Source organism: Phodopus roborovskii, unplaced genomic scaffold, assembly GCF_943737965.1.
Source record: "Phodopus roborovskii unplaced genomic scaffold, PHOROB, whole genome shotgun sequence".
Taxonomy (NCBI): domain Eukaryota; kingdom Metazoa; phylum Chordata; class Mammalia; order Rodentia; family Cricetidae; genus Phodopus; species Phodopus roborovskii.
The window spans coordinates 5,001,472-5,029,403 of NW_026126558.1; the positions used below are offsets into that span (position 1 = coordinate 5,001,472).

General features: G+C 40.5%; 1 protein-coding gene across 1 annotated transcript; it reads right to left on the reverse strand.

The window, feature by feature from the left end:
- Nucleotides 1-498: 498 nt before the first annotated feature.
- On the reverse strand, nt 499-27,932 carry Urb2 (URB2 ribosome biogenesis homolog). Its single transcript, XM_051201829.1, has 9 exons — nt 27,798-27,932; nt 25,205-25,381; nt 19,194-22,506; nt 15,072-15,232; nt 12,707-12,817; nt 10,522-10,764; nt 6,297-6,384; nt 3,368-3,507; nt 499-1,221 (listed from the first exon to the last, which is right to left on the reverse strand). The coding sequence occupies exons 1-9, from the start codon at nt 27,921-27,923 to the stop codon at nt 1,024-1,026; spliced, it is 4,557 nt and encodes a 1,518-aa protein (XP_051057786.1). The 5' UTR covers nt 27,924-27,932; the 3' UTR covers nt 499-1,023.

Consider the following 27,932-nt stretch of genomic DNA (forward strand, 5'->3'; position numbering starts at 1 on the left):
CTTCTGGTTCTGCCAGTCCAGTTCCTATGCCACGGGGACTCAAGGACTGGTGACTGCTAGTACTAGAACTTCTTGCCTATCCACAATTCCTATCTATATAGAACAAGCCAAGTGATAACAGATGTGGGAAAATCAATGTGTATATTTTTAGAGGGTAAGTTAGCAATATTTATAAAAGTTTATTAAAACTAGTATGACTTTCTAATCAGGCTAACTAGTGGTACATACCTATTATCCAAATACTTAGGAAGTTGAAGCAGAAAGATCAAGTTCAAGGTCAACCTGGACTACAGAGTAAGATCTAGTTTCAAAACACAAGACACAGTATTCTAAATCTAAATAAATAAATAAATAAACAACTCATGTGATTTTGTCTAAGGAAATAACCTAGCCATGGGCAATATTTCTAAAAGGAAAGTGTAAAAGATTCCTATGTCTGACAATGGGGAACTTATTAAATGAAGCAGCTATGTCTACTCAGCAGAATACTATGACAAATTAAAAATTACCAAATATCTTTATTGACTCTAAGATATGACAACTATTACAAAAGAAAACATTAAGTAACCTTAAAACACATTTTAATTGATTTAATATATTTTTATATATCTATACATATACAACAAAGAAACTAACACAAGACATCTCTAAGTGATAATAAAGGCTGTTTGGATAAACTCACATGGTTTAAGTAGTAAGAACAGTTAACATTATTTCTTTTACTAAGCAGGAAGTTTTGTAATGAACTTCTCAGATTGAAGTGGGAACAAGCAGGCTCCTGTGCTAGGACACCTCTCTACAGAACAGGTACATCCACCCTACCTGTGTAGACTAGGCTGAGTTAAAGACCAGCCTAGTCTACACAGTAAGTTCTAGGCCAGTTAGGGATTCACAGTGTTTTGGGGAAGGGGTGCCCATGGTTGTTGACAATGTGCATAAGAACTTCAGAAGTCTTACATCCTCTATAGCTCAGAACCATGATGCCTCTGCAAGGTGTCCTGGTAATTGTGCTTCTGGTGTGGCCTAGGCTGTATATCTTTTCTCTCCTTCATGCTTGGCCTTGTGGTACTTGAGGTAATCGCTATGCAGCTCCTTAAAGACATCTCGTGCTCCAGGCTGTAGTGAGGCCCGCAGAAACTGGATATCACGCTCCATGCAGAGATCCAAGATGAGATAAATCCCCTCCTGGAGCAGGTTCTTCACAGCTGGGTACAAGGTTACCTGGGAAGAAAGGAGGACTCTAAGCACAAATCAGGGACAGATCAGACAACATGTTGAAAACTCTCTGAAGAGCTCAGCAAGCAGCATGAAATGGGTGCAGTCACGGATCCCTGAGCTTCAGACTTTCTAAGACAAAGGCAGTTTCTACAACTAGAATTAACGGTCAATGAATAAACACATTCCAGCAGCTTCAAAATTCATTGGGTGGATGAATTATTAACTACTCATCCCAAGCTAGCAATATAGAGAGACTATTGTAAACCTGATCTGGAAGTAAAAGAGCAAAACACTGGAAACATCTTAGTGTGTTTTCATTGGGACTCCTCACCACAAAGAGCAGACAAAACAAGGAGACTTATGGGCTGCAGCATCTCCTGACCAACAGAGTCTCCCGAGGACATCTGCTGTCCCTCACAGGTCCTCCCACAACAACCAGTTTACAGAAACACAGGGAATAAATGCAGAGATCTCTCTGGCTGTCTTTGCTCTTGAGCATTTAATTAAAGCTAAACATGCTGCCTGGGAGAATTTATGGCTTTCAGTAGCAGTCTCTAATGCATATGGAGTATTTTCTTCATTACTAAATTTAAAAATAAGTGATAAAGATAAGACTTAGACTTCTGCCAACAGAGTCTAGGATGTAATGGCCTTAAATAACTCACAAGGCCTTTTCGTTTTCAAGATTAAAACAAAACAACAAAAATGGACAAGTTTAAATTAGAGATGAATAATGAAGCCAGAGATTTCATAAAGTAAATTTTAGAATATGACTTAAGAGTTCCAATTATCACTTGCCTTTTTGTCCCTCAACGAAGTGAAATTACTATGTCTCATTTCATTCTCCAGTTAAAAAGTACAAGTTTTTCTTCCATCTAAAGTTTTTATGTTAGTGATTCACATGTTTGGGAAATATCAAGCTTCAGTAAAACTCCAAAATACTCAGAAGGAAATCAAATTACAAGTCCTCATGTCATTTTAGGACCACTGGAATTATCTTTTCATGTATTTACTTAGCACTGCTGCCCCCTTTTGTCCCCCAGTCCAGCCAAAGTTGCTAGGATAATGAGAAGGTGGAAAGTTACTCAACAGTTACAGTTACTTGAAATAGGGAAGGAAACAATCTAGAAAGTCTGTTCAACCAAACCTCATTGGAGAAATGCTGACTTCTCTAACCAGACATTCCACTATAATGGTCTACTACCATGCATGCCAGAGACCCCAATAGCAATCAGGCACACCAGACTATTTCCCAGATAGAAAAGCATGTAAATGTTTTTTACAAATACAAGCAAAAGCCAAGCAGTGGTGGCACACACCTTTAATCACAGTACTCAGGAGGCAGAGGCAGGCAAATCTCCCTGGTCTAGAGTGAATTCTAGGACAGCCTCCAAAGCTACAGAGAAACCTAGTCTCAAAAAAACAAAAACAAACAAACAAACAAAAAAAACCCCAACAAACAAAACAAATACAAGTAAATGGAGATAAATATATCCTATATTCATGACTGGCACACTAGCATTCATTAATCAAAGTAAAGTTCCAATGTCATTTACAATCTTAAACTGCCCTGACCATGGGGCGCCAGAAGCTTACGGAAATGTGAAAATAGTGCATGGACATATATGCAAACAAGTAACTCTTAATGATAAATTCATCATTAAAAACAGTAATTCCAAAGTCAGATAAATTTGAACAAAAATCACCAGTAATGAATTTCCCAGTGTGTCTTCCCTATAGTCTGCTCTGAGTGTCTAGGAGCAGCTGAATGTGATAACTACCCCAGAACTCGCTTTTCTAGATTCTGCTGGAGCCATTAGAGTCCTTGGTTCTTGGCCCTGGGTGACATTTCATTTGCCTGTTGAATAACAAGCAAAGGAAAGAGGCCCAAGTCTGTTCTGGAACCAGACATCTGGAAGTCCTGAGCAACTTCAGTCTGGCTCTAATGACCCTTACATCCCTCAGTCCTGACCATAACTCCATAAGGCTGATTATCTCCCCCCCCCCACCCCCCCTCCCGGCCCACACACACACACCATGTATAGGGAAAGCCACTGCTGTGAGCCTATCACTGCTATTTTTGATAAAAAGCTATGCTCTAAGACTGTGAATGGAAACCCCTGATGGACATGTTCAGCCTGGGTTTTACCTTCTGTGCCTCTGTCACATACTGGGACACCAGGAATGGAGAAAATGTGGTGAACTCCTCAGCTCGAGTAGCAATGTGGCTATACATCCTTTCCACCAATCGTGCACACTCAAGGACTACTGGCAGGTCATCCATGTTTCCTATAGATGGAAAATGATTAGCTTTGAAATGACAAAAGCATATCTTCTAGCCCTATAATCTTACTAAAAATAGAATTGACTGCAACCCTCTACTCTTTCCAGATTCTAACTGGCTTATTCTGTAGACAAAAAATAAGGTAAAGGATATGTTCAAACATAACAGTAAAATCACAATATTCAAGTCCATGTATTGGATTTAGCAGACATATTTCTGGGGAGTAACTAAGATGCTGTTTCCAGGGAGGATTAAGTGAGCAGAAAAGACCACCCTGAAATATACAGCAGGATGGTCCTAGGCTGAAAATGGGAGAAAGGAGTAAGGAAGCCAAATGAGCACCAGCATTCATATCTCTCTACTTCCTAACTACAGACACATGTGACCAACCACCCCATACTTCTGTCTCCATGATGGACTTTATCTCCTCAAACTGTAAGCCAAAATAAACCTTTCCTTAAGCTGCCTTTGTAAGTATTTTTACCAGAGCCAGGAGAAAAACACTAATACAATATCTAACTAGAAAAATCAATAGATTTCATGATTGCTATCATTATTTTAAAGGAGATAGATTACTATAAGCAGGATCAAATGAAGATTATCTTCAAGAGAAATGGTTTATTGAGAAGATTTAAGAGTCCCACATTACATCTTTGCCTCCATCAGTTTTAAAAACTGTCTGTGGAAGGTTTCCCTTTCATAGGCAAATGGAGATAAGATACGATGTCATCAGCAGACAATTCCTACCATATCCCTATCTTCCCAGAGTCACTTCTCACTCCCAATGCTCTCTTGCTATTCAGTGTAGGTCCATCTAGTTCCTGTGCTCCCCGAGCCTGCCTTGTCTTGGTAGAGAGCTCTGGCCCACCCTACAGCCTTTCAAGCTTTGCTGAGCACACCGATAGCTATAATTTTATTTATAAATCTGGAAAATGCAAACAAACCCAGGAACAAAAGGTAGACTAGTTGTTGTTCAGGGTCAGGTCTACTACAGAGGCACAGAACTCAAATAGGAGTTGAAACAATCTATATTTTGATTATGGTGTGGCTTTACTTTGTTCTTAACTGTCAAACAGATGAAGTTAATCATTCATACATTAAACCTCAATAAAACTGATTTATAGTATGTACAGTAATTTTTTATAATAAACACGCAGACATCTTTAACAAATGTAGTTCTCTAGATCAATATAATTTCTATGAAATTAAGTTAATATTTGGGAAGTATGTCATAAGGCCCAAATTGTAGCCATGTGCTTCATGACCTAACATTCTACTGCTTTTCTTTTCAGACAATATGAGTAAGTAACTGTCACTGATTATTGTAGACATTGACTTCATGCACAATCATAAGAGTATACTAGAACCCAATAAAGAGAATAGAACTGTGGGTGCTGTAAGTATATAGAATACTCTTGGGAATTAGAGAGGACCAAGGCTAGGTCAACATGAAGCACATGTTTCCATGCATGCTCAGAACATGTGGCAAGGGACAAGCTTGATGAAGCATGCAACCACACTGTACTTCCAGTCCACAGCAAGGCCTGCCTCCCTGGATAGACCAGGGGAGATATCACCATCCTAATAGTATCTTGGGATATTAAAGAACCTCAACAGAAACTACAGGCAGTCATTACATACCAGCAAAGGCTATCAGACAGAAGGAACTTGTTACTAGCCCTACACATCAGTAGATTTTTAATATTAGGTTAGCACATAGACTGTGCCATGCTGTGCTAGCTGTCCACAGGTGGGCAGGGAAAAGGGAGAACTACAAAATTTATCAATAGCGTCCAATCTCAATCTCTTCGCCCCAGAAACACCAGATGCATCCACAGTTTGGGATACAGAAAATGGGATGATCTGAATTAGTTAAAAAAGAAATTATCTTGAGCCAGGAGGACAGGTATAAGTTTGAAGCCAGTCTGGTCTACCTAAGGAGTTCTGAGCCAGCCAGAGCTACATAGTGAGACCCTGTTTCAAACAAACAAAAATTATCTAGAGAGATGCCCTGGTTAAGTTGTATTTAGTTTTGTTTTTATTTTTGTCAGCTTAACCTTAGCTAGAATTATATGGGAAACAGAACTGCAACTGAATAAGATGCCTCCATCATATTTCCTGTAGGTAAGTCCTTAATAAAATAGTACATTTCTTTTAATGATTCATGTGGGAAGGCCCATGCCACAGGGGACAGTGCCACCCTTGGGCAGATGGTACCGAGTTGTGTAAAATAAAAGCAGGTTGAGCAAACCACAGAGAGCAAGCCAGCAAGCAGCACTCTTCATGGCCTCTGCTTCAGTTTCTGCCTCTTAAGTTCCTGTCCTGACTTCCATCAATGACAGAGTATAGCTTGAGAGTTGAAAGCTGAAAGAAACCCTTTCCCCCTATCAAGTTGCTTTTAGTCATAGTGTTTTATCACAACAACAAAAATCCTAGCTAAGACAAGAGGCTGAGAGAGAGAACTTGATTAAGATCCAGAGGACCCAAGTTCCATTCCTAGCACCCATATCAGGTGGCTTAAAACTACCTGTAACTTTAGTTCTAGAGCAGCAGATACCCTCTTTTGGTCTCAACCAGAATTAGAATTATACACAATACACAATACACACACACACACACACACACACACACACATTTTTCAATAAATTTTTTCTTGAATATTCACTTGATAATCTGAACACTTCTCATGTGATCTCAATTTGGTGGTTTTGTTTTCAGCAATATTTATGGCCAGAAGCAATGCATGATAAAATACACTTAAATCTGTGTACCTGATGCCATTACTCTAAATTACCTTTGTCTTTCTGCTGTCCTTCATGCATAACTGAAAACAATAGTCTATTAAATGAGTTCAAGAAAGATGGAATAGCCTTCAGCATCACCTGTGGTATTAAAGGAACACAGAACAGAAACAGGTCAGTGATCTTTTGTCTGTTTACCTGGCAGGACATATCTTGCTGTGCAGCAAAGATACTTATTTTTTGCTAAAATGACTGAGTAGCTGGCTCACATCTAGCTCCTTAATTCTTGTTTTAACGTTTTAGGGAGTAGGGGTATCACATTACACATTTCAAAATTTGGGGGTCACCCTGATTTAAAATTTGCTGAGTCTGTGCTTTCTCTACACTGGTTCTAATATACCCTAGAACATACATAGAATAGTTTTTTGGTTTTTTGCTTTGTTTTGTTTTTTTTATTAAAGATTATATAAATGCACTTAAAATGAGGACCAAACCATCTCAAATAACAGTCCTGCTTGGGACTTTCCCTTGAACACTGAGACTAGATAACTCTTTTAAGAAGCCTGCTCCTAGAAATGAAGAGATAACTAAGTGGTTAAAAACAGGTCCTCTTGCTGAAGACGTTGGTTGCCAGTACTCACATAGAAGCTCACAACCATCTGTTTAAAATTCTAGTTCCAAGGGATCAGACACCCTCTTCTGACATCATGAGCCCTGTATACATGCTATACATTCATACATGTAGATAAAACATCCCTACACATAAAATCTTTTTGAAAAGCTCACTCCTAGCCTTCTCGAGGATCTAAAACCACCCTCCAAGTGCTTCTCCCTTCCCCACTCATTTTCTATTTATAAAAATTGTTCAGTATGTATCACTGACTGGCCTGAAATTCATATGTAGACCAAGCTGGTTTTCAAACTCAAAGCTCTCCTCCTGCCTTTGCCAAGCGCTGATCAATGCTACTACACCAGGCAATTAAAGCCCTTTCTCAATAAACTATAATTCGTTAAAGAAAGAAACAAACAAACAAACAAAACAAAACATGCTTTTTTAAATCTTTGTGTATCTGTGTGCACACATGGTAATGTGAGTGTGGCTACATGCATGCCACAGCACACATGTAGAGGTCAGAGGACAACCTTAGGTGTTGGTCCTTGCCTTCTACCTTATTTTTGAGACACAGCCTTTTTGTTGTTCATTGCTCTGTTCTCCAGACTAGCTGACCCTCAACCTTCCAGGGATTCCCTCTCTCCACCTCCTATCTTGCATAAAAGCATTGGAATTACAGACACAGGCTACCATGTCCATGGATTCTGGGGATCCAAACTGGGCTCTTCACACTTACATCTCCCCAGCCCCAAACATGTTTTCTTTACACCTCACATCAGGAACATAACCACAATGTCCAGCCAAATAACAATGAGTTTGTGTAAATTTAGTTAGAATGAAGCAAAATTAAACATGCAGCTCCTAGTTATATTGACCACATTTAAAGTGGCTAATGGGTCACATACTGACAACACAGGCACCACTGAATATTATTTGCTGGACCACACTGCTCTACTGGGGGAAAAAATGTAAAGTACTAGAACAATTCTCTATAATATGATTAATCCAACAAAATTCAGACAACATCACAGCAAACCTTTCATACTGTTTTTTTTTTTTTTTTTTTTTTTTGGCAACAGGTTTAAGAAGCTATTTTTATGAAAGTATCCAAGGGTTTCATCAATGCTCAAGTTCTCTCTGAATCCTTGTTACACTGATGAAAAGATATCAAGTCCAGACCAAACTATCTAGCTCCACAATGACACCTTTGTTAACTTCACAAATCGGTCTTTTGTATGTGCCTCATTTTTCTCATTTGCAAAATAAAGATAACAGGTCATCATGAGAAAATAATTATAATGTGAGGGTTTCTCATCATAGTTTCTTCCTAGGGTCTAGTCAATGATAGCCACATGCTATATCTTCCAGATATAGCTGAGAGAATTCTATCTGGGTGTTCACAGGTATGTGGACCTAACAAAATGCATTGGCTTCTTTCAGGTATGTGGACCTAACAATATGCATTGGCTTCCCTCATGAGACAGGAAAGTGTAAGGTGAATGTTAGTTGCTTTAATCACTCACATCACCCTGTTAATATCAAGCTGTTGGTGTTCCCTATACATTGAAGTCCAAACACTAAATACTCATGTGTTAGTAGCTTTGCAGGAATCTGTTTCCTAATCTTACTTTCATCACTTTTAGCAAGATCTGCAGTCTCAGACTGTGATGGATTTGTGCAGCATTTGTTTTATACAGCCACATAACAGTTAATAATTAGTCAAAAATTTTCTTATCAAAGATAGTGAGGGACATAGAAGGCAGGGCTAAAGGTGCCAGCTGGAAAAGTCTTTGGAATAGACCACTTCTGATAAAAATGGTATTGCTGGGGAGATAACTTGGTGGGTAAAGGTGTTTGCCATGCATGTCTGATGGCCTGAGTTCAATACTTGAATGTGCTAGTTAGTTTTATGTTAACTTGACACAAGCTAGAGTCATCAGAGAGGAAGAAGCCTCAATTGAGAAAAATGCCTCGTAAGATCCAGCTGCAAGGCATTTTCTTAATTAATGATTGATGGGATAGGACCCAGCCCAATATGAGTTAGACCTCCCTGGGCTGGTGGTCCTGGGTTCTATAAGAAAGCAGGCTGAGAAAGCCATGAGGAGCAAGCCAGTAAGCAGCACCCTCCACAGTCTTTTGATGGGGGACGTCCTTCTGTATATGTTTCTCTTATTGGTTGATGAATAAAACACTGACTGGCCAGTAGCTAGGCAGGAGTATTGCCAGGGCTACCAGATAAGAAGTCCGGGGAGAGGGAACAGGGAGAAGCAGCCAGAGAGACACCATGTAGCTACCTGGAAGATAGGATACCAGGCATTCTATGTAGAAATACATAGATTAATAGTTATGGGTTAATAATTAAGAGAGAGCTAGCCAGTAAGAAGCCTAAGCCATTGGCCAAACATATAAGTCTCTGTGTGTTTATTTAAGACTAAATGGCTATGGGACTGGGGGAGACACGACACGGGACAGAGACCTCTGTCTACAGTCTCTGAATCAGCTCCTGCTTCCAAGTTCCTGCCCTGCTTGAATACTTGTTCTGGCTTCCTTCAGTGATGGACTATGATGTGGAAGTGTAAGCCACATAAACTCTTTTCTCCCCAACTTACTTTTGGGTCATGGTGTTTCATCATAGTAATAGTAACCCTAATTTTAACACTGGACCTCAGAGAGAATTGTCTCCACAAACTTGTCCTCTGACTTTCAAACACACATGATAGCATGTATGTATACTATTTTTAGATTATCAAAAATACTTAGAAATATTTCGATATGTATGTGTACATGAACATAGATAATATTTATGAATTCCTAATGATCACATGTATTAGTGGTGGTATATGAAAAGAACCCTGACCAAAGGTATCAATAGGCTTAGGCTAACACTCATATTTAATCAAGTGGCATTAGTCAAAATATTCACTGAGCCTTCATATCCTCATCACTAAAATAGGATTACCACATGCTTTACAGAACTACTATGGGATAAAGTAGCAAATGTTCAACAAATGATAGTTGGCCATACTCTCTTCTATAAGAACTATATTCCTAGCCTCTGAGGTATAACATAAACAGTAGCAGACTATAAACTCAAGACCCTTACTCCCTTTACCATTTGAATTATAAACCCAACACATCTAAGCAAGGTAGTGATTTTTTTGGGGGGGGTGTGTGGTTTCTCTGTGTAATAGTCCTGCCTGTCTTGGAACTCACTTTGTAGACCAGGCTGGCCTCAAATTCATTGAGATCGGCCTGCCCTGCCTCCCAAGTGCTGGGATTAAAGGCATGTACCATCACAATAAGGTAGTGACTTATTTAAATACATCACCAGCAAACACTAAATAATGGGCCTCCTTTGTATAATATATGACACCACTCAGAGTATCAGATGTGGCAAAGAACTGGAGCGGCCTGAAAAGTAGGTCAAGTATTTCTATGTTTACATACCAGAAATTATTGGAAGCAAAGTCTGTAACAGAGGAGCTTTATTTTCTTGCTTTTCTTTAGTTTTCTGTCTCTTTGCTTTTATTTTTAGTGGTAGTAAGGATTACACAGGAGCCTCTCACACACACATACCACTGAGCAGTCCCCAGCCCTGCTGCTGCTCCTCTAGAAGCTGCCATTCCCAGCTCACATCAGAGCAGCTGCAGTCTTCCTCCTCTCACCTTAGAGTGGCACTGCAAGATGGAGAATAGCACATTATGCATCTTCAGGAAGACACTACCAAACTCCAGTGGCTTCAGGTGGTCCAGAGGGACTGTGAGCAAGATGTTAAAAGCCAGACTGACATGGTGAGGGTTGCTGATGGTCTCCTCCCCTTTCCTCAGCAGAACAGCCAGGACATCAAGAATAGGCTCAACCACTACTAGGGCCACAGGCTGTTCCTGGCAGGCCTCTCGGTGTTGCAGCTATGAAGCAAGACAAAGAAAAGAAAGTAAAGGTGACCCTACAAAGTAATAAAAATCACTAAAGTTCTAGGTGACAAAGGTAGGCTGGCTATGCTCTACAAGAAAGTGATATGAACAATCAACAATCCAAAGGGTCAAGGAAGCTATCATCCAGTCTCTATAGACCTGGCTGCTTCAGCTCTCACATTTTATTGAGTGCATCTACCATAAAGACAAACCATTTCTTAAAAAGGAACAGACACACCCATTTTTTTTTTAAACAAGGAAGCTGCATGTCAGACATGTATAACAGTGTTTTCCCAAAACAGAACATCAGTTCCAAAATGCCTGTGATTATGAAACAGGACTAGTTAAGATTTTCAGTTACTGTCATAGAAAATAAGAGAATAGACTCAACATAAAGGACTTCCTTGTGTTGTGTAATATTATTTGAAGATGTGTTACCTTTGTTTACGCTGTGGAATATTTGCTTAACGATGCAAAGATGTGTTGCATTCTTTTATTTAGCATTTGTTTAACTCTGTGACGCTTGCCTGTCTAAAACATCTGATTGGTCTAATAAAAAGCTGAACAGTCAATAGCAAGACAGGAGAAAGGATAGGTGGCGCTGGCAGGCAAAGAGAAAATAGTAATTTGGGAAGAGCAAGATTGAGGAATAAGAAAAGGAGGAGGAAATCAGAGGCCAACCACCCAGCTATACAGCAAGCCACAGACTAAGAAATAAAGAAAGGTATACAGAAATAGAGAAAGGTAAAAGCACAGAGACAAAAGATAGATGGGATAATTTAAGAAAAGCTGCCTAGAAACAAGCCAAGCAAAGTCTGGGCATTCATAAGTAAGAATAAGCCTCCATGTGAGATTGTTTGGGAGCTGGGTAGCAGGTACCTGCAAAGAGCCAAAAGAGTTTAAAACACAAAAAACAAAACTACATTCCTGGATCATCTAGAAAGCACCCCTATGGCTCCTAGTTTGACAATAAGTATCTAAGAAGGCATTTGGGTCCTGAATCTTACAAGTACCATCATTCTGAAGGGAACATGGGTCTGTAGCCTATCTGCCACGCACATTAGAAACTCAAGTGGGTTCCAACTTGGTGCATATCAATGTGGTCAATACACACACTGTCACCATTATGGCTACCCATCAGTATGTTCCATACCCCACTCAATAACTTGCTTCTCTACTGTCTGCTCAACACACACATATGTGGGGAGAATGGCATGCTTCAGCACAGGCCTTTTGGTTTTACAGATTTTTAGGGAAAAGACAAAGGAACAAATTAGAAAACAGAAGGAACATGCAGTCTAGTTTTGAGGCCCTTTAGCTCTGGAAATATGCTGATTCATGACAATTCTCTTAAACAGCAAAAGTTATAACCGGATGGTAATGATGCCAAATAGGCACTGCTCGTTCTTATCTGCAGTAAGAACCTTTGAGCCAGGCTAAATGGAGGGTGCAAACACTAAGACCTGCCTCAATAAACTAGGCTTTTGTAGTATAAAATGAAACCAAATAACTGTCAGATGAAAATTTAACACTTAGGTAGGATAACAGTATTCTCTTTCACTGAATCACATGCCTTATACACATGTAGCCCTTCTGATACCCCTCCTGTACTTACTGACCACAGAATTTTGTAGGGAATCAGCCAGCCCCAGGGACCCCCCTTTACCTACTTTGAATATATGGCCCACAGTAGCCTCATCTTGTCATTGCCATTCATCTCATCACTTCCTGTCTGATAATTCTCAGTGCTCATCCCTCTCACCTCCTCCAAGTCTAATAGTGTATACAGACAGAAAATACAAATGGGTTCCCTGCTCATGGACACCTTCAAGAAACAGCTCCAGAACCAGAGGAAGGCAGATCCCAAACAACTAGCTGTATTATAGAAGAGGGAATGACAAATGAGCTGGAGGGTGCATCTTGAGAAACCACTCACCATTAGAGCTGTGACTATCTGGGGGCACGTACGCCACAGCAAACTCGCCTTTTCTCCATCAAGTGGGCATTTGAGTAGTAGATTGAGTAGTCTAATGGCACACAAAACAACCTGAAACAAAAAGGCAAACTTTAGGACAGAAATAGCTAATCCCATAGGAAAGGAGATCCTCTTACGGGTACTAATGATAAAATGGAACCCTGTTATTGGGGACAGGAACAAGACCAGGTAAGGGTTGAGTTCTCAGACCAAAGGCCATCTTTCACTTTTGAGCACAGAAAGCAGATAGTGCATAATTCCAGCCTCATTACAATAGGTACAAGATTCGTCCAGGACAGCAAGCTCAGTGAAGGACAAAGAATGGTCTAATCATAGACCCCCCACTTTGCTAAGATACTGTCCACAGAGGATGCTATTCCTTCACTGATCAAGAACTATACAAAGGGGCTGGAGAGATGGCTTAGTTGTTAAGAGCACTGGCTACTCTTCCAGAAGACCTGGATTTGATTTCCAATACCCACATCATTGATTACAATCATCTAACTTCAGTTCCAGGGTATCTGATGCCCTCTCATGGCTCCTGCAGGTATAAGGCATGCACAAGGTGCACAGATATACATGCAGGCAAAACAACCATATATAAAAAGTAAAATTTAAAAACAAAAAACTACATAAGGAAAGGTTTAAAGGAAATACTAAGTGATATGCTATGACAGTAGGCAGCTTTTAAATCAGAGCACAAGCAGGCAAGGACCTACTTTTACTAAATGCTTCACAAACAAAAGCCTGGCCTCCTGCCCTGCTTCTCAGCTTCATAACAGCCTCTTTCTCCCTTAATACTGTGTGGATACTCACACAGCCCCAGCCAGATCCTAATTTCTGCCCTGTGCACTCTTCCTTTGTCTTCTCTTAACTGCACACACATGCAAATCTGACTGTTCTCAATTTCCTGCATACCTACAGGATACATCTATCTATTGAGGCTTGGTGCCCATTCATTTTCTCACTCCTGCACCAATAGACCAACACACTTTTAACCCATGCACACCTTCAAATTCTTCATTCTTCAATACTCAGTTCAAGTTTCCCTTGTTTATGAAGCCTTTATAATATTTAGCATCTCATGTAATAAGAGCACATTCGTTTAATAAAATCTTGAGGGCTATTTTCTCCCTCCAAGTCACTTGCCAAAAGCTCAGAGACCCACAGTCCTTCTCAAAACTAAGCCCCAATTATGGTATAAAGATACACAATGTGTTCCAAAGATAGGCAAGTGTATCAGGCAGCTAATGGGGATGGTGCAAGTACACGGGCTCATAAATATGGGTCTGAACTGTTCTTGTGCCTCTCCCCAGAATTCAGTTACCCCTTAATTCTCCTCCAACCCATATCAAAAACCCAATCCCAGGTATTTTTAATAGCAAGAAATCAAAAAGCCACTAATGAGGCTGGATATAATAGTAGTACACACCTATATTTATAGTACTTGAGAGGCTGAAGCAGGAGAACATAAATTCAGGACCCGGTTGCAATGGCAAGACCCTAGCTGGGGGTGAAGCAGAAGCAGCAGCCTAGAGCAATCTATGGAGGCCTTTTTCCTCAAGTGCCACTAGGAACATCTGACCAGACAGCACCCACAATCATCCTGACATGTGAGCTATGTAAGGCATTCTAAATGGAGGTGCACTGAGCTCATGAACTGAGAGCCCAAATGCTTCTTTTTTTCTGATGTTGGGATTTGAACCCAAGGCCTCATGAATGAAATACCAACTGAGCTATATACCCATAGTGTGTGGGTATACACATACACACACACACACACACAGAGAGAGAGAGAGACAGACACACACACATACACAGAGAGAGATACACAGACAGACAGACAGACACAGACACACACACACACTTCTTAAGTTCTGATCTACAGCTGTTTCATCAAGTACCTTTCAAAAAAGTTTATGAGGGCAATTCTTTGAAAAGCCCAAACACAGTGTCACATGTGTCTTATTTTCTCACAAGCATTTCTCACTCTTCATTCTTAACTTTCAATAATGTTTCCAAAACAACTGTGGTAGATGAAATGAACTTATAGACTTTTATAAATGGTCTTTATAATATTTAGCATCTCATGTAATAAGAGCACACACTTGTAATTCTGAAGAAATTCCCCTGTGAAAAATAAGGACTTTTCAGTGGAAGCTAGCTAGTCCACACTGGACTCCCTCCCACGGGTTCCTGCTATGCCTCCACTCTTAAGCAAATTTGTCAGTCTAATTTTAAAAGCGACATAAATTATCAAACAATCCTTCCTTTCACTTTGAGTGAATACCACTCTAGGCTTAAACAAAAGAAAGAAGCTATCCACCTGCAGATCAGACTTCCATGCCTGAGTGATGTCCAGCCCCTGAAGAATAGACTGTAGTACGATCCCAAAGTGCTCTGTTGTCCCAGCCTCAAACATCTTAGTGAGCAGGGCTTCTAAGTGAGGCTCAATATCCTGAGTGACTGGAGCAGGAATGCCTGGACCTGGAAGAAAAGAAGCCAAAACTGAAGATCTGACTGACAAGTGATAATGAACTACAAAGTGGTCATATGATGACACTATGCAGCCATTAATAACATGAGCTGAGGGATGTAATAGTACAACCTAATGGTGAAAAAAGCAGAATGGATGTCCATCGTGGTACCCTTCTCTTACCCAGAGCTGTACTTGTTTTTAATGCATGCACACAGAAAATGTCAATATGCTCAAATTAGCTGGACCACAGCAGACATGTGACTATTTTTATCTTTTAGCTCCCTTATATAATCAAGATGGGTGCAAAAAATACCCAGGTGAGGGGAGACAGACCGACCCTAGACTTTCTTAGAGGTCCTGATGAAAGAACAAAATGGGGTGATAGTGGTACACACCTTTAATCCCAGCACTTGGGAGACAGAGACAGGCAGATCTCTGTGAGTTCAAGGCCAGCCTGGTCTACAGAGTGAAATCCAGGACAAGCTCCAAAGCTACAGAGAAACCCTGGGGAAAAGAAAACAAAAAAACAAAAACAAAAACAAAAAAAAAAAAAACAAAACAAAAAAAAGGACAAAGTGAACAAAGTTCTGTATCCTTGTCCAGTAGTAGATTTGGTAAGGCTGGTATAAAACCAAATTCAATGCCTCAAGAGTCAAAGGTACAGCTTCTAGAGAGCCAAACTCTTTCCCCTGGGTTGTTGTTATCATCTTAAGGCAGCTGTGTCTGAGGTATCCAATGTTCTCTTTGCCAACACTGACTTAGCACTCTTCTAAACTTGGCCACCCACTCAATACCTAACCCTGCAAATAGTATATATGATGTTGCATCTCTTAATAAATTTGCTTAGCATAACTATTTTTTCTCTTTTTTATTTCTCATCCCCAGTCTTCCTACTCAACACCTCACTGTTCAGGTCACCCTGCTGGTTTTGATCACCCAGAAATGTTGAAAAGATAAAAAGAACCCTGACATTCCTGGGACTATCTACTTGGTTCATCAGGTATTTTCTGGAAGCTCTAGGCCCCACATTCTTACAATAAAGCTGAAGGCCCCTCAACATTGACATGTGTATCCTTCATATGTTTTAGACTGCCACATTAACACCAGAACATATTCTGCCTCTCAATCTGTATTATTTACGATCAGGAAGACAGAGACTGAGGGCTCTGACTGATTAAAGTCATAGGTTCATGTCTCCTACAACCTGTAAAACCCAAATTCACAGCCTCTTTCAGCCCCAATTTGCTCATCAGTAAAATGGACACATCACGTCAGATGCCTGTCACTGGCAAATAAAAGGATATAGAACCTACTGGACAGCCTCTTTAATAGGGCTTAATACCCACACTTGCCTGGCTGGACTTCAAGGCCACTTTCATTTGGCTTACGTGTATCCTTTAGCCCCAGTCCCACATTCAGGTTGGATTTTTGCATCCCATATTCTCTCCTCTGCAACCTCTATGGATATCTGCCCATTAATGAAGCCCAAATCAGCCAGATCAGATAATCCTATAAAAAAAAAAAGGACTAGCTCTAAAGCACTGGCTTCCCCGATTCCACTAAAGCAATCTATTCTATTGCCCAAATGCATTCTTCATAAAAGCCCCATTAGTACCACCGGAGGGCAAGGGCACCTCTACAAGCCGTTGTATTGCTAGAAGAAACCTTCATGTTATGTTCCTCCCTTCCTTCCCCAGTGCCTTGGGCCTCAATTCACTTGGTATTTCCTCCAGACTGCTTACTGTTCCAACACATCACTAGATAGTCTGACAGTTCATTTATGTAAACATGAAAGACTCACTGTATCTGAGGCCTCTGTTCCAGAGGTCTGGAGTACCACAGGTCCATGGATATAAAAGTGAGAGTTAGAACTGCCTCATCTCACTAGAGGTAAGAGGATGCCAAAGTTCTGCTTAACAAATGGACAACAGCCACAGCTTCAGATGCTAGCTGCCATCTTACGACACTCATCTGGAATGCTGTCATAAGCTTTAACAACACATTTGATGTTAGTCCCAGCAAGGGAAGCACCAATCCCTGAGTTATTAACAGAGAAAGATAGACCATCACAGTCAGGGTCTTTTTAGTTCATTCACACTTGAATCTGAGACAGAAAGGTCTTTGATAGAGAGACAACAGCAGCACTATTCAGTCCACACACCCGGATCTGGTACTGGCCCAGGAACAACAGGTGGCTTCACTTCCTAAGGGTCCCACACCCCAGTAGCTTCTCTATGCAAATCAACTCAGCACATACTCTATTCAGCCTATACTCTCCCAGCCCCCAACACTGCACTCTGAAGTCTAACCTCAAAAGACTACCTAATTTCTATTCTAGCCTCTCAGCCACCCCAAAAACTAAAAGTAAAGCCTCTGCCACCTGTGATATGTACTGACTAGATACAAGAAGACATCAGGTCTGTTCATCTTTATCTGCTTTGGGAAGAAACTCTATTTAATATATTTTTTTAAGATTTTATTTTTTTTATGTTTGGGTTTTCACACAAGGTCTCACTATGTACCCTTGGCCTGGAACTTGCTAGGCAGACCATGATAGCTTCTACCTCTGCCTCTGAAGTGCTAGGATTAGGCATACACCACCATTCCCTGCCCAAAAGAATAATTTTATACTGTATTTTTTGAACATTAGTATTTTTAGATGTTTCTAAATAATGTTTGTAACTATTTCAACGGCTACATAGGAATCCCTATACCTTTGAGATATATATATATATGTGTATGTATGTATGTATGTATACATATATACATATATATAAATAAATAAAACCTCAGGGTCAGTTCTGAACTGGAAGACATCGGCTCTCTCACTAATCTGTGTCTGAGGTCTTAGCTGCCTCAGAGTGATATTCATTAACAGAGATAACACTAGGTGAGCCTATTTTACTATACAGATGTTATTGATCACACTGAATTGGCTGCTGAGGAAAGCAGATTTTATGTAATTTTCAAAGTTAATCTACAGCACTATAGGCCTGACACAGGGGAGTTTCCCCAAAGTGAGATGATCCATTTGAGGCATCAGTGGCCAGAGCAAATTAAAAGACAAGAATAGGATCAGTAGACCTTAAAACCATGAAAGGGGGTGGAGAAATGGCTCAATGGTTAAGAATACAGAATATTCACACAGAAAACCTAAATTAAGTTTCCAACATCCATGCTGGGCAGTTTATAGCTTTGTAACTCCAGCTCCAGAGAATCAGCAAACCTCTTCCAGACTCTACAGGTACCTGCACTCATATGTGCACAAACCCATACACAAATATACAAATGATTAAAAAAAAAAAAAAAATCTAGGTGTAGAATTCAAGATGAGCCAGCCAGGTCTACTACATAATCAGTTCCAGGCCAGCCATTACATAGTAAGACTCAGCCTCAAATAAGCACAAATGCACACAAAATAATTCCTAAACTATGAGAGGAACTAAGAAAACATGAAGGGTATAGTGTGCACAGGGAAGGGAAAGCTGGAAAGGTGATTGCTTACATATATGCCAATACAGAAAGAGGAAATGATGTCCCAGATGCATGCTTTCTCATGTGGTACCTTCTGAGGCTGCCAGGTACTATGCTGTTCATGGGAACAGTCCCAGCCAGTTGTGGTGGTATACTCCGGTAGGATATGCTGAAGAGAAAGGCATGTGAAGCATGGTAACTTGGCTATGGAGGTCCCATTGACTTAAGCCTCTGCAGCACAGAATCAGCCCAGAAAGAAATACTGGGGCTAGAGAGATGTCTCAGTGGTTAACAACACTGGTTCTATGTTCAGAGGATCCATGTTTGATTCCCAGCACCAACATGCAGCTTACAACCATCAGTAACTTCAATTCCAGGGAATCTAACACTATCCTTTGGTTTGAGGACACTAGACATATACATGGTGTACAGACATACATACACGCAAAATATCCATATACACAAATAAATTAAAGAACAAAAACCTCACCTTACCTGTAAGAACTTTCCGCACAGAATAAAAGATGGAAGCAAAAACAGAGCTCTCCTTGGAATGGAGCTCTGGGGCCAAAAGGAACAAAGTCAGAAATTGCAAGGCTGCCTGGAAAGACTGAGTATTCCCCGACAGGGCTGGCAACTCCTCCAGCAACTGAATGTAGATATCCTGGTAAAGGGTCATGTGAGAAAGCAGTGTTCTATCTGTATCCACCACTTGGGCAATTTGGGGCTGTCCTTCCCTGAGGTGTTGGCTCAGGTCTACTTCTAAAAGTACAGGGACAACTGTGAGGAAGATTGAAGGCAGACGGTGGCCTGTTGTCCCAGGCACTAAGCAGAGCTGCAGCATGGCACCCATTTGCATCATGGCCTGCTGCAGCAGCTCAGGTAGTACTGCTGGTGCCTCCGGTAGCTGCCTCCGCTCCTTAACATAAGGCCCCAAACTTTGACACAACTTGGTTAGAGCCACCAGAAGCAGTTGCCTGCCCCGAAGACTCTGAATTTTCAATTCTTTGCTGGAAGCTCTCTTACTATACCTTGAGAGGAAGGCAGTGATTTTTCCAAAATTGAGCACCAAGCTCAGCTTTAGTTGGATAAGCATTTGCATTAACTGTTCCAAGAACGCCCCTGACATTTGAAGAAGCTGCAGCCAAGCAGGGTCATCCTCCCTAACTTGAATCTCAGTACTGGCTTGCAATAGTGAAGTCAGTACAACCTCAAATATATCACTAGCATACATGACCCTGAACACAGAGCGGGCATTCCTTCCCCTCTGCAGACCACTGAGGAGCCGGTAGCATGTCACCAAGAACTGGAGGGCTAGTGGGCAAGAGCATTGCCCCAATGTGGATAAAGCCATGGAGAATAGCAGGAAAAAAAAATGCAAGTGGTAAGATGGCAAGAGGCTGTCCAGACGAAGGGTGGAGATGACTTCCAAGAGCTCCAGGAGGTCTTTTAGCTGCTCTTCATCCAGCTTGATAGGAAAACCACTCTTGATCATGGATAGGAAATTCTGGGCAACTTCTCCTCTTGGTTCTACGCCTTCAGGTCCAACTTTTGCCAATTTGGTTTCCCAGTGAGACACAAATGTGTGGTAGTCCTTTTCAAAAAGCCAGGGAAGCTGCTGACTAATAAGACTCAGATCACTATGGGCACCAGAGCATAGAATGTTAGAACATTTTGCAATGATGCACATCAGGAAGGCAGAATAGAGGGACTGCATCTCCGGAAAGAGAGGGCTGTGAAGGAGGGCTGTGGATACTTTCTCAAGTGTGATATATGGCTCACCATGTACCTGGGCTTTATTTGTTGGTAAAGTTCTCAATAGGACAGTGGCCACATATCTCACATCATCCAAACAAAGGTAGGGTATTAAAACTGTGAGGTTTGAGACAATCAAGTGCCAATGTGCTACAGGATATGTGGACTCATTCATTGTCGACACCTGCCCATCCCAGGCAACTACTGTCTTCTGATTTAAACAGTCTCTACTAGAATCAAGAATGTGGGCAGTGTCATACCTCAAGGTGTGAAGGGCTTCTTTGGACTGGGAACTAGTCTGCATTAGAGTCCTTTTCACCTTTTGCAAGTACAGCTGTTCTAAGCAATACCTACTGAGAGACCTGGACTGGGCTATACACTTTTCCACCTTCTTCCAAAGCTGTGTTTCCACACCTGGTAGCAACAAAGGGAGGTTTGAGATATCCAGAGCAGCCCCAGATAGGTGCCCTGCCAGAGAATAATACTGGCTGCAGTGCAAACTGAAAGTAGTGTCCACTTGAGCCCAGGTGTAAGAGAGTAAGAGTGCAGAGTCACTCACCTTCTGCTGCCACAGCTCAGGCTCTGGGCTCCAGAGGTCCAGGAGAAGGCCCAAAAGGGGCTTTACAAGCTCTTTCAGCATCCTCTCCATTATGCACTGTGTCCTTCTGATAATAGGCAGAGGCATGCTGTTGTCCAAACTGGGCATGTTGAACATGATACAGTGTAGCAGAGAGCTCAGTGACAGTGCCTTCAAAGCCATGTCAGTATCACTCTGCAAACAGGGCATGACTAAAGACTGGAACTTATCTAGTACAAGGGACCATGTATCCAAGATCTGACTCAGTGGCAGCTCCAAAAGGCATGCACACAGAGCCATAGAGGGACCTGAAGCAAGCAAAGGCTGCCTCAGTGCCTCAGCAGCTGGACGGCAGATCACTCCCAAAACCTCCTCAAACAATCGTGGCATCTGTCGGAGCTTGGCATATGTCTGGAAGACAGTGTTAATAAGTACCTCCTGGGCTTTTTTGGCTCGAAATTCTGTTACTTCTGCATCAATCCAAGCTGAAGACAACAGGTCATCCAGGTCTGGCTCTAAAATCAAATGATTCAGAGACATCAAAATCTTGAGGCAGCGAAACCAAGCTGGCACAGGTGCTTGTGAATGGCTGATCAGCAGCTCAGCCACACGTCGATAGAAGTGAAACTGTGCCTCCCCATGCCGGATCCTGTCAGCAGCCACATTGTAGATGTTGTTGGTGGCCACTGAGTTTAGCAATTGCTCTATAGCCAGAAGCTCTGTGGTCCAATCTGATAGGGCTTCCATCTGCCCCCCTTGCAGGTGTGAAATTTGCAAGCAGCCAAACAACTTGGGAAGAGCCTGAAAACAGAGAAACTGGGTTTCTTCCCTAAGGTATGAGTCCAGAAAGAGTCTGTACAATAAGGACACTGAGTTGGCCACAACCAAAGCATGTAGGTCTGACTTGATGTAGTCAGGCTCTACCAGCCTTGTAATCACAGTTTCCATTGGAGTGAGAAGACTCTTCAGAGCCCCCATCTTTACATTCTCTTGGTGCTGTTCCAAGAGCTCCTCTTTATAGGATGACAGTAAATCATGTCGAAAAACACCACCTCGAAGAACACTGTCAATCTTACTCCTGATATCTCGGCTTAGTACCTGCCGTAGCTGGCCCTGACCAGCCTGTGTCCATGTGCCCCCAAAAAGCAAATGTCTCAGGACTAGGCAGGGTTGGAGGAGGTGGCCAGTCATATCCCCAAAGACACGTCTAGGGTTGGCTTGTTGTTGCTGAAGCTTGAGGTAATGGTCAAGAGCCAGATGAATGACCTCAAATAGCTGGGGTGTCATGGTTCCTTCTGGCTGTCTGCAGACTGACCAGCAAAGCTGGCTCAGCAAGGCCACAAGCAGCTCCGGTTTAGCTGTATAGATGACAGCAAGGGCAGGTGCTGAGAGAATGCCCTGGCAGCAACTCAAGATGGCACAGATATTCCTCTGGGATTCTGAAAGTGAGAACTCTGCTATTCTCTCATTTATGACCTAAATATTAAGAAAGGAAGAAAGAAAGCTCATGACTACCCTGAAACTACACTTACTCAGAAAGTATGAATCAATCATTCCTTTCCCATTTTGATGAGAAACACCCAGTTCTACCTCCAACATGAACTTAATACTTAATGTGTCAATAAAAGACAAAGTATGTGTTCTACTTCCTTCATACATCCATCTCCTGTTAGTATCAATTCTGAAAAGGTTTAATGCCTTTGTAAATTTGTCACCCAATTCCAAAAGGCTTTGCAAAGCTTAAAAGTTAGTAGTCAACTTTTTTTCTTATTTATACACACACACACACACACACACACACACATATCCTACCACAGCCTCCTCCCCCTCCACTCCTCCCAGCCCCCTCACCTCCGATCTCTCCTTTTCCTCAGATCTACTGCTCCTGTTTCCCTTCAGAAAAAACTGGGCATCTTAGGGATATTAACCAAACATGGCATAATAAGATACAATAAAAACTAGGTAAAACCCCTCATATCAAGGCCGAATGAGGCAACCCAATAGGAGGAAAAGGTTTAGAACCTAAATCTTTAACTAATCTCAATTATCAGGTAGCACTTGAGTCATGACCCTGTGGCCCTATATACATATTTATAGTCATTACATTTTCCCATTAAAAACATCAAGGTGGGGCTACAGATATAACTCCACCGGTAGAGTGCTTGCCTAACACGTTTAAAATCCTATGTTCAATCCCCATCACTACATAAACTGAGGGTGGGAGTGCATGCCTGTAATTCCAGTACTCAAGAGGAACAGGCAGAAATGATCAGAAGTTCAAGGTCATCCCTCAATTACATAGCTAATTGGATGCCAGCCTATGACAGAGAGTTCTTTTTATCATACATCAGAGAAATTGTTTTCAACTCTCAAAATTCCAAATTCAAACACAAAAGCAGGCAGATCCCAAAATTTACTGTTAGACCTGTGACTTGCTTCCAGCCTTATAAGATCTAACAATCAAAGCTGTCTGTGCTTTGCTATTATAAAGTGCTATTATAAAGTGCTAAGCTATTATAAACCACATGAAACAATCATTATTTCCACTCAAGTACTGGCTTAAAAAATAAGTTGTAGCCAATATGCTGAATCCAAAGATGTCAACATATCACCAGCAGCTTCCAGGTATTTTGTTAAATAGACTAATAAAAAAAAATCTTTTCCACAGACTCCAAATTTTGTGTTCAAGTTATTTATGTATTCTTCAGTAATATTTTATATAACTATAAGCATACATTTATTTTAAAAGTTATAATACAATTTCTTAAATATAAAGTTACTCTTGATCTTCCAGTTTTGCCTTGAAGGACCACTTAGAATGACCCCATTATTTAATAGTGACACAATGAAGGGTGTGGTCTTAAGAATTACTGGCAGCTTATCTACTTCCTTGTTCTCTGTTCTGTTCTATTCCATTCTGAACAGCTCTACACCCAGGCACATCTAGTTTCAAATCCCAATACTGCTACTTACTTACTGTTCATATGATGGCCAGTTATATCCTTACACCCTTTGATCCTGTCATGTACTAAATGCTCATTAGTACTGGTTCTTAATGGCAATTATTATAAGGATTCAGGCATTTTGCTGGCCTGCCCGTCACCTGTCAGAATACATTCAGGCAGTACTCTGGTCAGCCCAGGGTACTATGAGTTCTAGTCTGCAGGCAGGTGCAAAGGATCCCTATAAAGAATAAAAGACCTCTGCCCATTTACATTCTCTCTGCGGCTCTTCTCTCTCTCTCTCTCTCTCTCTCTCTCTCTCTCTCTCTCTCTCTCTCTCTCTCTCTCTCTCTGCTCTCCTCTTTAGCTCTTTCTGCTCTCCTTGTGGCTCTTCTCCCTCTCTGCTCTCTTCTCTTTCTGCTCTTTTCTGGCTGTCTTCCCACTCTCGCCATTCCCCTGGGGCTATCTCCCTCTTCTCTTCTGTCCTCTCTGTATCTTTTTACCTCTTTTTCCTTCCCCATCCCTCGCCTTTCTAATAAAACTTCTCACTTAAACTCTGTCTGCCTAGGGTGTTTGTCCCTCCACCTCAGTCACCCTTACCCTCCAACCCAAGGACCCCCTAGAACTTTATATCATTGGTGCAAATCAACAATTATTATGACATTTAAAAATACTGTTTTGACAATGAAGTTCAGACTTCTGTGATTTTAATCAAAAACTTTTGAGATAATTTCTGTCCAGATTATCTTTGATCTCCCTCCAGAAAATTTCATCAAATATCTGTGTGTGTCAGTGTAGTTATAATACCTACCTTTTCAGTTAAAAAGGAATAAAGCTGGCTCTAATGGTACACACATGTAATCTCAACACTTGGGTATACAAAGCAGGAAGAGTACGAGTTTGAGAACAGATGGTAATAAAAACTTGTTCATAGGCCAGAAATAGTGGTACATGTTAATCACAGCACTCGGGATACAGAGGCATGCAGATCTCTGAGTTCAAAGCCAGCCTATCTACATAGAAAGTCCCAGGACAGCCAGGGCTACATTTAGAGGCCCTGTTTCAAAACTATAATTTTTCATTTTTGCATACTATTACTTCTTCCTCCTCCCTCCCCTAACTTGACATTTCCCACATATTCACATTAGTTGATTCTGAAACAAGTTTAAGCAGTAATAAGAAATTAACAAAGATGCACATAAAACAAGTCAACAGAAGAGACCATTATTTACCTTTACAAGGGAAATCTGAAGATTTACAGTCTTTCCATTCTTTAGGAGATTCTGCAACTTTCTACTATGTAGAATGTTATCTACATAGACCCAGAGCTTTTCAACAACATCTTCTTGCAGTTCAAGTTTTTTCTTATAAAATGCAACCAATGTCTGTCTTGCCCAATCAAGTAAAACCTGGATTTGTAGAAAATATACTATGTAAATGAACTTCTTACAGGAGAGGAAGATTTTCAGCATTATAAGGACATCTAATCATGACCAAATTCTATTTGGAAAAAAAACAAAACAAAACAAAAACCAACTTTTCTTTAAAGCATGTCTATAATTTCAAATAAACACATATATTCTCTTACCATTCTCCCCCTTTCCTGTTACAAAACCTCTTGCTCCTCTTATGGTCTTCTTCCTAGTCATGACCTGTATTCACATTCACACCCATATACATAAATACACATGCATATATGTATACACACATGTATACATAGAAATATATGAATATGCAAATATATGCACACATAAATAATAAATTAAAACTATATTCCCATATGAAATAAAACATGGGATATTTTTTCTTTCTAAATCTGGATTATTTAACTTATAATGATTTCCATATTCATTCATTTTCCAGGAAAATTTGCAATTTTGTTTTTCTTTTTGAGTAAAATGAGGTGTCAGAGGAATAGGGAAAATGCAGAGAGGATTTTTTGTTGTTGTTGCTGTTTTGTTTTTTGAGACAAGGTTTCTCTTTATTGCTTTGGAGGCCAGGCTGGCCTCTAACTCAGAGATCTGCCTGCCTCTGCCTCCCGAGTGCTGGGATTAAAGGCATGTGCTACCAACGACAAGCTGGGAGAAGAGGATTAAGCCAAACCTTATTGTGTATAAAAATGCTGTAATGAAACCCATGACTTTGTATGATAAATAAAAAAATAAAACAAGAACAAAGATGATAAATAACAGATAATGTACAAAAAGAATCTAATAAATTTACTATTTTATAAAAAAAAAAAAAAAAAAAAAACATTGTCTGCAGTATCAGTTACCACTCAGGCCAAACAGGAGGAGCACTTAGTCAATGAGTTCAACATGAGGTAAGACTGAGCAATATATCAAGATCTTATTTGAAATAAATAGGCTTGAATATGGTTACACATGGCTATTAATATCAGTATTTGGGAAGCTGTGGTCAAAAGTTCTCAGTTCAATGGCAGCATGAGATATATAGTGAAAGCATTTGCTTTTTAAATCCTCACTTGTATGTTACACAATAATGTATGTTTTGAAATCTTGAAATGTTGATTAAGGAAAAAGGAAAAACAATGTTGTCTTAGTCTGGAGTCATTGAAAAGTTTCAGTAAAATGAACATCATTCAATGGCCTTTTCTAAGAGAAAACAATAAATGTTCACAATGACCACAGAAGGGCTCACATATGCAAATCAAAATATCAATGAAGGGCCAGTGGTCGTGGTGGTGGTGGCATAAGCCTTTAATCCTAGCACTCGGAAGGCAGAGGCAGGTGGATCTCTGTGAGTTTGAGACCAGCCTGGTCCACAGAGAGTTCAAGGACAGGCTCCAAAAGCTACAGAGAAACCCTATCTCAAAACAAAAAACAAAAAATAGCAGTGATAAGAGAAAAAAAAAAAAAAAAAGAAATGATTGTCAGAACACTAAGATATTATCCTAATTTTCCCAAGAAATGTGCAGTACACCTTCTAAATCTATGGCTTAGGAGACATAAGCAAGGCAAACTGATGTACAAGGGCTTTATGAGAAAGAGGGTTGTACACATGTACCTTCTATTATTACAACATGTTTACTCAAGCACAAAACACTGAGAAAAGTTGGGTCCTCAGCTCCCAAAACTGTGTGTGCATGTGTGTTGTTGTTGATGATGGTGATAATGATGGAACCTCAGGCTTCAGGCAAGCTTGGCGAACACTATGAACTGAGTTACACTTAGTCTATCCAAGCCTTCAGCTTTACTCTCCAGTACTATCAATATGTATGAAGAGTGACTGATGCTAAAAGGAAAAAGGATAAGAACAGCCTGCCAGGATTACCCTTTGTTTCATATTGTGCAGTGCTTACCAGGGAAATACCAAGCTACTAAGCAGATTCAAATGTACATAGTAGGTGTGGAAACTAGTAGGTCAACTGTTCTACACCCTACATCTCATAACTACTCTAACAATTATAATACATTTCTGGTACATCTCATGGTGCCTCCTTTAAAACCAGCATTGGGATGTATGTCAATCCAATTCCATAAGCCTGTCGTCCTACTATAGTTGTATTATTTACTTTTTAGCCACAGAAGCTTAAGAAATATTAATAGAACAACATTATACTTAGTACCCCTCTAATTTTAGTTTGGCCTTATAAAAAGACTAATACTCCCCAACTTCCCAACCTTCAACCTAGCAAACTGAAAGATCTCACTACTTTTTCAGTGACATGATTTTTAACTCCCAATGAAGTTTCCTCCCTAACCTGTTTTCTAATCTTTTAAAAAAAAAAAAAAGTCAATATCCAAGTTGTACATGTAATTATTTTAAATCATAAAAAAAATCTAAGTTTTACATTAAACTTACTTGTTCTTTATTTGGTAGAAAGCACTGATGGGAAATCCAAGCAAAGTGAGCTAGTTTTAGTTTATCTTCCCAGGAAGTTGTCTTGCTTTTAAGCTTAAAGGAAATGCCAGAATAAACAGCAGCCATAGCTACATG